Here is a 13,233-nt window from a genome sequence, read left to right as displayed (position 1 = left end):
CGAGGGGCAAATTACATTTCTGATAGATCTGAGCTATTGAACGGGATCGGCCAAATGTAGCCCCATGTTGTGCTCAAAGGGACATTTCTATGGCACAAGCACCTCAAGGACACTTCAAGATGTACAGACAACAGAATGAATCTAAGTGTAATAATGGCATGGCAGTTAACTATAATCCTTATCCCCTCACCTGGTGACTCACATTTAAATGATTGGTTGACAGGACCTACAGAACTGAAATTGCTCAAGATTGCAAAGGTCTATGTATTAATTTCTAGCAAAGCAGGGTCGATTCTCTTAGGTACTTAAAGGCTTTTCTTGGGTCACCTTCACAGAAAACAAAACAAAACATAAATGTAAAGTAACACTAGTATCATCAGGCAAGTATAGACCCTGGTACAGTTTATACACTGTGTAAGAAACAGATAACATGCACTTCAATGTCATTTTGTGGTAATGAACTGAAAATATGCAATCCACTGTATGCTGACGTTGATGTGAAGAGGACACTGGAATCATGAGGCAGGCTTTATGCTTGGCTAAGCACTGTAATTCTGATTGTGTTGGGATTAGCTATCAACAAATTATGCACCATCCTATTTATAACCAAAGACTTACACTTATGTTTATTATTAACAGTAAAGTTTACTTTGTCACACAACGGTCTTACTCAGGATTTTCAAGCTAACAACATGACAAAGTAGCTATAAATTAGGCAAAAAATTCAAAGACGAAATAAACTGAATTAAAGGAATGTAAACAACTAGGCCTACTCGGGGGAACGATGCAAGTCAGGAACGATGCACGTTGGGAATGCATACCCTAACCGGTTATGCAATACCGGTTGTATCCATTGTCAGAGTACCCGTTGTACCTGTCTGTCTGCCTGTGCAGTTTTTATGCCCATATATATCTGTCTGTCCATGTCCCTTTTATATCCATATATTGAGATCCCTGATGTTATCTTCTTCTGGTGAACTAGATATCCATACAGTATATGCTATATATGGACAGATCGGGTAGGTGGTTCTCGGCAACCGCCGATCCGACCAACTCCACGCTGGGCACCGCACTCCCTCCGGTCCTCTGCAATACGCACACCGAGTTTGAAGTTGATCCGTGAGCTTGTGATATCACAGAGTGTGACATCATCAGTGACACCAGCCAGGTTTATGTCAAAGGCAGGAAGTATAATGAACATTTTGAAATTCATCTTATGTGAAAACGGGCACTTATCTTGTGTGGCGAAGGTTTTGGTGTTCGAAATTTTCCTAGTAATTTTTCCGCAATGTACTGGCGGAATAAAAATGTCCCTGTAGTGAAAACGCTAGAAATGAAAGTACTGGGATAGCATGTAACGTTGACAAGAGAAAATATCGCTTTTTCGGTTGTGTGTCGTTGTAAACGGTCTGCCATCACTACCAAATGAATCACCGGTTTCAGCTTGACCTGTTATCATTTTTCATTTTTATCATATTTTTTTTCCCGAACATTATTTTATTCTTAATATTCGAAGGCATATTCGAATATGGAATATTCGTTGACCACCGACACACTGTTCTGTATAAATTAATATGGCCGTTTTAAAAAAAACCTCCACCTGTTAACCCCCGCCGTCCCCGACCGTGATAATGAATGATTGAGAGAGAGAAAAAAAGAATGAGAAAACCGCTCGCTTATCCTCTGTTCTTTCAATGGATTAAAGTTACAATCTTGCGTGCTTACAGTCATTCTCGCATGGCACGAGTATAAAGTACTTAGAAAATACACAAATGAAAATGGTCGCTTATCAGTCTATACCAGAACTTTTGCTGCCAATGTGAAAACAGTCTCTCCCCATTGCCATTCCAGCAAGTTATGCACATTTCTTTGCTGGAAGAATTCTGGCACTGTAGTGAAAACACAGCTTATTAAGATGAAAGATTGTGCTGCTTGAGCCTTGCTTGTAGCTGTATGGGCTCTTTTTGCTCTGTAGTGCTCTACTGTCTCTAGTAGTAGTATTTAGATTGAGAAGAGTGTAAACACTGAGACAGGAAGCTAAGGGTAGAGAGGGGAAACGACATGAAACACAGGTTCCCGAATCGAATCGAGGACGTTGCAATTATGTGGTTGACACATCAGGTCAGAGGGTGCTCGGGTGGCGCAGTGGTAAAGTCCCTGGAGGTTGTGGGTTTGAATCCACCGTGGTGCATCCGGATTTGTCGGGTGTCTATGCGAACACAATTGGCCCTTGTTCAGGGGAGGGAAGCAGGGCGGGGAGGGTGATACTGGTCTCCTTTGGGAGACCAATATCCTATAGGCTGGGGCGGCACCTGTCAGCAGGGAGTGTTGAGTGGGAGGAGTAGGATGAAGGCCCTACAACATCCTTCTGGTGGAGGCTCCTCACTGGCAGGTGAGTCAGTAGGATACAACAGCAGTGTGTTGTCAGCAGTGACAACACATAAATGTGTGTGGGGAGGAATTAATTGGCATAACGACTAAATTGGGGAGAAAAAGGGGGTAGAAAATAACCTGCCTACTCTAAATAAATAAAAAAGTCACATCAGGTCAGCTACCAGCAAGGTCTTATTTCATTATTTCTACAGGTCACAGCAAAGACGTCCATTACATTGTGCTATCAGATTAATAGTTAAAAGCCACATGGCAAGTTTAAAATCTGACCAAAACTTGTAAAAGAGTTTTACAAAAACTGCAAATGTCTTCTAGTCTATATCACCCAGGCATTCGTCATTGTTTGAAGTTATCCATCCAATGTTCCAGCATGGCTGATGCAGTCCTGCAAGAGGTTGGCTAATGATGGCAATGATGACAAATGTTGAGCGATAATTTGCTTATCATACTGTATGCCCATAGCCTTATTCATTCACAAAGACAACAAGAAAATAGCATATGATCAACATTTTAATTCAATACATAACATAACTGTCAACGAAGATGTTTGGCCCGCTGGGATTTCTGTATACTATGGGAGGGAGTTAGCTGATAACATGGCAGGTGCTGCTGATGGGCCTCTCCCTTGTGGGTACACGCAGCCCTGAACTGTCAAAGGTCGTTGTTTTCCACTCTTTGTTTTGATTCCTTTGCAACCACTAAGCTCTCCTCAGACATTAATTGTACCACACCATTCGCAGCAATTGTGTTTAGCGGTCAATTTTATTTCACAGGTTTGACTGAAGATGATCATTCCTGCCTCACTCAGGTAAATAATTGATTCATAAAGTTGAATGAATGTCTGTACTGTCCCTAGGACCAGCTGTATGGATAACAGTAACAAGGGACTATGGGAATGACAAATTCATTGGGGGGAAAAGAAAAGAAAAATAATTGTCAAAAAAAAGATGATCATGTCCATGTGGATGCACTAAAAACTCCAAATTCCAAATATTAAAGACATGCTACTCCCCCCCCCCCCCCCCCCCCCCAGCGTAGCATGTGCAGTGGAACATGCAATCCCTCCCAGTTCTGCTCCCTGCTGAATAGGCGCCTCTGCCAACCTCTAGTAGTGCAGTGACAGAATCCTCCCCTGCCAGGTTCCCACCCGCGAACATTGCCAATTGTTTTCTTGGAGGCCCAATCGACACACTCGACACTGCATTTCCTCGGGTCGTCAGTAATACACACGCCAAAAGTAAAGTTAATCGGAATGAGCGGTCCGCGAGATACGCCTGACTATTCAGAGCATGCTGGGCCGGCTCTAGAGAACCGCTCACCTGATCGACTTCACACTGCAATTCCTTATATCCTCAGCAATACATCTACCAAGTGTGAAGTCGATCTGATGAGTGGTTCGCAAGATACGTTAAGGACAGACAGACAGACAGACAGACAGACAGACTAGTAGAGAGGTTCCTGTTTTACAGGTTCCTGGTTTACATATACATCAATGAACACACTGCTTCCTCTTCCATGAAGTCATTGTTTTTTTAGCGAACTTTTAGTCCGTTACTTGATGAATAATTACTTGATTAATTGATTTGATAAAGCTTATAAGCTTAGAATGGGATAAAATATAATGCTAGCATACCTGTAGGCTACATTAAAAAAAGCAATAAAAAGGGGGTCCTTGATGACTTGATTCTATGATGTAATATTATACAATGTATGAATAATTCAAGGTACGCTGAGAAAAACCTGTTTCTGGAGATCTCAGTTAAATGATCATTTCCTTCAACATTTGTTTTCATTAATGTAGTATCACAGTCCATGAAGGACATTCTACTAAAGAGGGCAGGTACTTTAAGGCAGCTAAGGACAGGTATGGTGAGTACTTAAACCCATGGCATTTCCTACAGCAGTGATTATCTTCTATAGACACACTGAAAGTTATGTTTGGTAAATTAACTTTTCACAATTTTGTTACAATGTGTTGAGCAGAATGTGCAGCAAAGTCAACCTGACCTGGAGTTCCAGGAATATGTTGTTTATGTTAATTTCTACAATAAGTGGACCTTTAAATGCCACAGACATGTTGTTTACACGTTTTATAAGTCTTATTCAGTTGGAAAGGAAACACACCTGCATGACTCCTAATGTTCTACATAAGAATCACCAATACTTTCACTGGATGAGTTAATACATACAGACTACCATTTATTTGGGGAATTGATTGTGACTATCCATGCGTCACCTGCAATGAGCTATCAGTTCACTATAATAAAATAACTATTATTCATATGCCCAAATGAGTCCAAACTATCATAGATAATCTAGAAAATCTAACATTTTTTTTTATATAAATATGATCAAAACATAAACAACTAATAATAAAAAAAAACATCAAGTGGGCGCTCGGGTGGCGCAATGGTAAACTGCCAGCCTACCACCGCGGAGGTTGTGGGTTTGAATCCACCGTGGTGCATCCGGCTTTGTCGAGCGTCTACACAAACACAATTGGCCTGTGTTCTGGGGAGGGAAGCCGGGAGGAATACGAGGAAGGCTCTACGTCTACCCGGTGGGGACACCTCACTGGTAGGTGAGGAGGTAGGATACAACAGCAGTGACAACACAGTGTCTGATAATATTAATGGTTTTATTGTCAAAGACTTAGACGTAGCTACACGTTCCAAGTCTTACAGTGGAACGCATATTGTACTGTAAGTAAGGTCACAGCTCTCATAGCACCATACTTAAAAGTAGTGTTTCTCAACCAGTGGACCGGGACCCAAAAGCAGGTCATGACATGTGGTGAAAGGGTAATAGATAAAGAACAGCTCTGACAGGGGGGTATTATTTAATTTGATATACTGGACCCTATAGTCTATCATTCACATACCAGTGTGAAACCAGAATAAAAGCACTGGATTAGCAAGCTGCATGGTGCGAGAAGTGTGGGAATTTACTATGTGTAATGTCTTCTGCTGGATGTTTGAATGCCTAGTAGCTAATCAATCAACAATATTTGATCAATACAGTCAAACATCTTCCAAACATTTTAGGCAAAGAGCAGTTTGTGATATGTTAGCACTCACGTATACATAAATAAAATAAAATTGCAGTATGATGCACAAGGTGTGGAAATTTGCTGGATACATACAAACATAGCCACAGTTAAAATCTGCATGGCGTTTTAAGCAGTAGGCTAACCCTCTGAATTACCTGTGTTTATGCAATAAGAATTCTGTTAATCCTTCATTCATCGGTACTTGATATAATGTATATCTTGCATTACCTAAATGTGTCTTTGTGCATGCCCAGTGTTCATAAATAAGAACCTTTTTACTCACCCCACATTGGGTAGTCCGACAATTCCTATTTTCAATGAGGTGCCAAACCTTCCAATCAGTGGTGCTGGCTTCAGCTCTTCACCTCCCTTTCCCTATAAATGCAAAGTGATAATGCCTGGAATGAGTTGAGGCACTTGTCATTATGCAACCGGCAGTTCACATTAATGTTTGAATGGTGAGGTATTCCATACAACACGTCACATACCTTCTTTGGAGCCATCTTTATTTTATACTTAGTTTTACACTGGTGGTTTCTCTGCACGCTCTATATGCAAAAATCATACATTGAAAGAAAATGTGTCCAGCCCACTCCTAGAGATATCCAGTCGACTCCATTTCAAATGGCTCATGCCCCTCTCTCAAAATAGATCATGCATATGCTAGAAATGAAAGTTGACACTAGCTGCATGGCAAGCTGAAGTATACTTCCAAATTTAGCAAATGTGCGTTGAGAGATGCAGGTCAATGAGCAGGTCTGAGTTCAGTCTTACAAAGAAATATCAGTTGAGGAAATAATATGAAAAACTAGCCAATACTCTTCACATTAACATATTCTTCTAGTAGAATCACTCTGCTGAGAGTAATCAACTGTTATCATGTGTTGCCCCCTGTACTTCTGAAGTTATTGGTCACAGTACCACTTCATCAGTACAATAGACTTTACACTGAATATGTAACATGTCATTTCAACTGTCTGATTAACTTACAAATGCAGGGTACAAACACTGGACTTTATCAGTTAGGTTCTCTATGGAGACATCAGAAGGAGAAATTCATAAGCAATACAAATGAAAATGAAATAGCATGGTATATTAAAATAAGTGTAACAATAATCTACATTGAGTTACATTGAGAACTTCACATATTGGTCCTTGCTTTTCTCTAATACTGATACCCTCCAAACTGATAGCTTTCAATATGCTTAGATCAGACAACAGTGTATACAGGTGCTTAGAACAAAGGTGTGACATGGCGTGAATAATCCCCCACTCCCTTTGACAGAAACAGGCACATTGATATGTATAACATAAAAATGTATAACATCCCTTAAAAATCTCAAACATCCTTCTAGAGATATACAAGATTAAAGCATGCAAGATATATATCCCCAAATCTAGTACCCTGTATAGATTAACATGCAGAAAATGAGGCTCTAATAATCCAGATTTGAAGCAAGTAGGGGTGCTTTCGTAGCAAGAATTTAAATGAATAGGTCTGAATTAATCATTTATCTTTTGTTGCTTAACGCCTTGATGGATGTACCGTCACTTAAGACTGATCACAATAGATGCAGAGCGTTTTGTTCTACCAAATAAATCATCCCCATTGTTTAAGGTACATTGATCAATCTAATGGCTTGTAATAGGTTCCTAATTGCCACAGAAAAGTCCTCACGAAAGGAGTTCAGAATTAGAGATTCAACTCAAAATTCTCTCTTGAATGACAATAAGATTGTTCTTTCCTTTAGGCATTGGTAAAACAGTTCAATTAGAAACGTTTTATAAATCTTATTACAGTGACATAAGAAGAATTAGAATTGAATTAGAAGCAATGTGTATGAAATTGTATTTACTATATTCATATATGAGCAGAATATAAGGAATCATGTCAGACTATTAATAAAATTGGAACAAGCATGAAATAATGTATAGGCGTGTATTGTCTGATCTTCATTAACAGTGAAAAAGGTACATTTTTAAATTGAAATATGAATTAGGCCTATAATCAAAAATAATTACATATGTCTATTGTAATTAGTTACTTCAATCTATAAATAATGGGGGGGGGAAATCCCCTTACATGTTACATTCATTTTTATTAATTGTCATATTATTTGCTCTTCTTTAGCAACAATCAACGTTATTTATGGAGAATAAGCATTTAATGGTGTTAATAGCACTCCGTTAAATTGCCGTGATTGCAAAAATGAATCCATTTTCTTTGGCAGCGTTAAGTATTTGATGAAATTGTTTTTTTTACTCGCCCCCCACAAGCCTGGGGATTTAAAGCAAAATGAGTCTTTGAACAAATTGCGCTTGTGTTGACTGGCAGCATTCAGACACTATAATGGTGCATTATTTGGCCGTTTTGAATACTATAATGCACATGTTGGTTGAAGCCTTTCTCTGGAAAATTGCTTTAACTTTTAAAGGGAAGATCATAGATGATTCACTTAACAGCAGGCCAGTCTTACATTATTACCCCTGAATGTCTTAACAAGTTGTGGAACATGTTGCCTTTGTGTCACTGCGATCTTAAGAATTATTAGAAAGATAATATAAATCTAGGCCTACACAGACGAAATTAACTCTCTTTTTTCCCTGCTTCAAGCAAATTAGAGAATTATTTTAACTCCAATTTCCCTCGCTATCGAATCAGAACATTCCATACAGAGGTCTCTGAAACTTTTTCCTAAATAATTTATGGTCTTTAAAAATGACTGTCAGGTAAAGCAATCTGTCATTTTTAATTAACCCAACATCTCACCTCACTCCCACAACAGGCAAGCATGCATGAGGGAGTGCGTGCACCCACGCGCCCCAAAACACACACACACACACACACACACACACACACACACACACACACACACACACACACACACACACACACACACACACACACACACACACGTGCACGCACGCACGCAGGCACACACATGCAAGCACACACACACACACACACACACACACACACACACGCCAATGCGCGCATGAATTGAAACTGAAAGTAAGCTAAACGGCGCTATTAAAGCGTTTTTTTGTTTTGTTTTTTTGTTGTCCCTTTCTAGCTGTCCAAAAAATATCCCCAAACATCTTCTTCTGTACAAATGGGAGATCTCTATAGCAGGCCTTCCGTATTGTATGTAACAGTGTGTGAGGCTATAAACTTCCCATCATACCGATGGAAGTGCATCATAGCTGATATTCGGCGAGCCTCGTGTCATGCCGTGACTAGCCAATTACACTAATACAAACAATCGTGGGATGTTTAAAAACACATTGTGTAAAAATATTGCCTCGCATAATATAGGCTATATTGTAACCTAAATCGACCTAAATGTGCTTAGATCGACCGCAGTTTCTCAATGTCTTTCTCGGTGGCGTAATGTGTAGCCGATGATGTAGGCTATGATCAGAATGTAAAGAATTAAATGACAGCCATATTAGTACCATATAGCCTATATGCCACAATCCCCTAAAATCTTAAAAAGTGATTTGCTTACCTTCTGGAGCACTAGGTGTTTGAACTCATTTCTATGAAAGAAGAAGACATTGAGCCTTCGTGTGAGAATACATAAAATGTATTTAAAAGAAATTACCAAATCGTATCATGCTTGACAGTCAGAGGAGCAGAGCTACACAACAGATGATTGACGTGAGGCGTTTGGCGTCTGTGTCCATGGGCGAGCCCTCTCATTGGTTGACTCCCATCGCCCAGCTTGGAATGCCGCTGTTAGATTGGCTGCGCGTCCGTGCCAGCTGTACTTCAAAGAACACGCTCTCTACAACTAGGTAGTGTGGGAGCCTGCGAGAGCCAAGAGAGAAATTGCGTGGCTTGAGAAAAGCACAGTGTCTGAATCAACTTGGAAACCTACACTATTGCAATTGCGAACAATTTCATCATAGCACAGAGCCCTGGATATGGCTACGTCTATACTTGGGGTAAGTTGTGATTTTGTATTCGTGCGTAAAAAGTTACGCGTAAACTAAAAGTTATTACCCCCCGCGATTTAGCCTATCCAGTAAAAGTAGAATGAAGCGTGTGGTAGCCTATACATTTTATTTAAATGATTTTAAAATCTACACTAGTTTCGCGGGAAATTGATTATAATATCGCCAATTCTAAACGTTACCCCGTAGAATAGGCTAAATCTGACAGTCTATTTTACACATGGTCAACAAACTTTCGAGTCAATATTCTCGAGTTTCTGGATAGCCTTTCACTCACGGGCTAGGTCTATACTATAGGCTACAAACTGACATTTCATAACTCCATTGCGTTATTGGCCTATTGTAAGTTACAATTAACTTTTGTTATAACATATATGCCATATAACATATAACGTACCACGTATTACCATACACCACGAGCACTCCAAAAAATAAGCAATATAGTAGCTTGGAACAAAATGCCTATACACTGGCGTGTCTATTACTTTTAGAACACGTTGCACTAACGTTAACGTTAATCGTTTGTATAACGAATGAAAGTGTCTCAAGATAATCACCCGGTCCTTCGGTTGTTAAACTGAGAGAACTTTCAGCAAAAGGTGTGGTCTAACAAATGATTTTTGAGTCCAATAACTTTTTTTTTCTCTCTTTCAGGAAGAGCCACGTTTTGGAACTACCCCTTTAGCGATGCTGGCGGCAACCTGCAACAAAATTGGTAACACCAGCCCTCTCACCACTTTACCCGATTCCAGTGCTTTCTCCAAAGGTGGATTTCATCCCTGGAAACGGTCCTCCGCTAGTTGTAACTTGGGTTCCAGCCTCCCCGGGTTCACAGTGGCAACGAGCCGCGCGTCCACAGGACTCACATCAACCGGTGGCGGCAGCAACAGTGCGTTCTGCCTTGCGTCCACCTCCCCGACCTCGTCTGCGTTTTCCACAGACTACAGCGGTCTGTTTTCCAACTCCGCGAGTGTCGCCTCTCAGGAGTCTGGACAATCAGCTTTTATCTCCAAAGTCCACACATCGGCAGAGACACTTTATCCAAGAGTCGGGATGGCTCATCCGTATGAGTCGTGGTACAAGTCCGGTTTCCATTCAACCATCGCTGGTGATGTTACTAACGGGGCGTCATCGTGGTGGGACGTTCACACCAACCCCGGGTCGTGGCTCGACGTGCAGAACCCAGCGAGCAGCCTCCAGACCTCCCTACACTCTGGGACGCCGCAAGCCATACACTCTCAGCTCAGTGGCTACAATCCAGATTTCTCCACATTGACCCACTCGGCGTTCAGCTCCACCGGCATAAGTCCCTCTGCATCCCACCTGCTATCGACCGGTCAGCACCTCTTAACACAAGAGGGTTTCAAAACAGTCATCCCCACGTACACAGACGCATCGGCCGCCAACGCCATGATTTCAGGAGCCAGTTCGGGAATAAGTAGTTCTTCGAGGTCATCCAGGAGGTATTCAGGCAGGGCAACATGTGACTGTCCAAACTGTCAGGAGGCTGAGCGGCTGGGGCCCGCAGGGGCCAGTCTTCGGAGGAAAGGACTGCATAGTTGCCACATTCCTGGCTGTGGCAAAGTGTATGGGAAAACATCTCACCTCAAAGCTCATTTGAGGTGGCACACTGGCGAGCGGCCTTTTGTTTGCAACTGGCTATTCTGTGGCAAACGATTCACGAGATCCGATGAACTCCAGAGACACCTTCGCACCCACACCGGCGAGAAGAGGTTTGCGTGCCCGGTATGCAACAAGCGCTTTATGAGGAGTGACCACTTGAGCAAACACATCAAAACGCACACTGCCGGTGGTGGAGGAAGCAAAAAAGGGAGCGACAGTGATACCGACACCAGTAACCTGGAGACCCCAAGGTCCGAGTCCCCTGAACTCATTTTAGACGGGGTACACCCCAGAATCACGTCTAAAGACCAGTCTCCCCACGACGAGCCCTAATAGAGTGAGAAATAAAAAATGCAACAATCTAATTGAAAGTGGCACAGTTTTGAAAACGGGTCTGATTAGAAAAATATTTCCAAGGAGGCATTTGCGAAGATAAAACATTGTTCTTCACAAGCGTAACGAATGTTGATTCGTAACACCATACACAAATGGGACATAAATTAAAGAATGGCAGGCCTTGAACATTTTTTTAGACAACTTGAAAAGAAATGGCACGGTTAGCTTTAAGGGTGCGCTAAACCTGTTGAACTTGGTTGGACAATGTGAGTTCATCTTGTATATGACGACAAATGTGTTACTTTCATGTAAATGTAATGATTGTTTTATTCGTGTTTGGTATCCTGAAATCAGGGAGTTTACTTTCGACGCACTTTGTGGATATGTATGTACACAGCTTTTTAAACTTTAGTTAACCATTTTATTTCTTTGCTAAAATATATATATATAAATGTTTACCTGTATAAAGCCACACGTATAAGCCTTTCATTTTACCATAATTAAAAACATTTTAAAACATCCGAGGCTGAAATTGTGTGATGAACATTTTATAATTTGCCCAAATTATTTTCTTCAGGCCTAAATCTAGAAATGAAAATTTATTTGGACAAATATGGGGTGACATTCAGAATGCGTTTATTTTCTAAATTATATCAGGTAATCGCACCTTGACTTTGACTATTTTCTCTATGGAATAAATCAATGGTTAATGCCCCGGAAAAGACATTTCATGCCCAAATGAAAATCTTGTTAAATGGTATTAATTATGACTTGGAGCACATCACAGCCCCATGTGTCTTGTATTTGCGATTAGGGATTCGTGTCTTATCAAATATCTAATTAATCTCCGAGACATCTTTTGTTCAATTTCACTTTATCTGGCGGTTTCCAAGGGGGTTTGATGACAAAGGTCTCTGAATATTTATTCTAATTGTCCAAATTAACTGCCTTAATTTGCATACAAAACGGAGATGGTATAGCCCAAGAATAAGGCTCAGTCATCTTTCTCTTTGCTGGAAACCACTAGATGTTATGGGAACAGTTTTTTTTTTACTTTTGAAAAGAAGGGGCAAAAAGCCACATGCAAATGTTGAATTTAAAATGCTCTTTGCTCAGCGCAGTCAAATGGTGCCTGTGTGTATTTGAATATCAGTGGCCCCTTATTGAAAGGGTTCAAGGATGCTCTCTGCCTTCTTCTTTGTGCTTACCCACTGCAGCGTCCGACTCTCAAAGAGAAACCAGCCCGGGGAATAATTACAGCCAGAGTCCAGGCCTGGGAATACGCATCTCATCCAGACACGCTCTTTTTTACAAGGGGAAGTTAAATTGAGCAGAAGGCAATAGAGGGGAATTATTTTCATTTCCTTTTGTGCGACCGCCTTGACGGAAACGGTCAGATATAACCCAGTGAAAACTATTAAATTAGAGTGACATTTTGAATTTCATCAATATAAAAATCAGAACTAGCGGCATTTCAATATAAAATGGTAGGCCTAATTCCAATGTTGAATTCACAGACATCAACATAAATATATCAATATATTAGGCCTGCCCTGTCCCCGTCTCGCTTTCAATTTAATTCTAAAAACAAATAAAAAAGCTAATATGTAATGAATAATAATAATAGGGAAGAGAAATAATTCCCCTGTGATTTTAGATTGAATTTAATATTTTTAAATGAAATAAATGGTCACTTATTTCATGTCGCCCTTGGGCCAATACAAAATGAGATTGCTTAAATTAAACGAACGACTTGATATGGTTGCAACATGGATAGTAACTAAAGTCAATGATCTATATTTTATTTTTTAAATGCCAACTCGTTGGATTTTTGAATATGATCCATAATGTTTTCAGCGCACAATAGGCAGATGCAA

At 40.5% G+C, this 13,233-nt stretch overlaps 2 protein-coding genes across 2 annotated transcripts in view; one reads left to right on the top strand and one right to left on the bottom strand.

Moving 5' to 3' along the window:
* Window positions 1–6,022, bottom strand: part of LOC311064239 (obg-like ATPase 1) — a 39,624-nt gene extending 33,602 nt beyond the window's left edge. Inside the window, exons 1-2 of the mRNA XM_084084074.1 lie at window positions 5,929–6,022; window positions 5,724–5,815 (exon numbers count right to left, since the gene is read on the bottom strand). Coding sequence (XP_083940200.1) covers window positions 5,724–5,815; window positions 5,929–5,943 — 107 coding nt within the window. The 5' untranslated portion in view covers window positions 5,944–6,022. The remainder of the gene's footprint in view (window positions 1–5,723; window positions 5,816–5,928) is intronic.
* Window positions 6,023–9,297: 3,275 nt separating this feature from the next.
* sp9 (sp9 transcription factor) lies at window positions 9,298–11,353 on the top strand (the record flags this gene model as incomplete). Its single annotated transcript, XM_084085168.1, has 2 exons — window positions 9,298–9,388; window positions 10,052–11,353. Exons 1-2 carry the CDS (start codon window positions 9,368–9,370, stop codon window positions 11,351–11,353), a joined length of 1,323 nt encoding a protein of 440 aa, XP_083941294.1. The 5' UTR covers window positions 9,298–9,367.
* Between the last annotated feature and the right edge of the window lie 1,880 nt (window positions 11,354–13,233).

This window comes from Gymnoscopelus microlampas, assembly GCF_963454915.1.
Source record: "Gymnoscopelus microlampas genome assembly, chromosome: 17".
Classification (NCBI taxonomy): domain Eukaryota; kingdom Metazoa; phylum Chordata; class Actinopteri; order Myctophiformes; family Myctophidae; genus Gymnoscopelus; species Gymnoscopelus microlampas.
The sequence above is the reverse complement of the archived record's forward strand: the minus strand, read 5'-3'. Positions and strand labels throughout refer to the sequence as shown.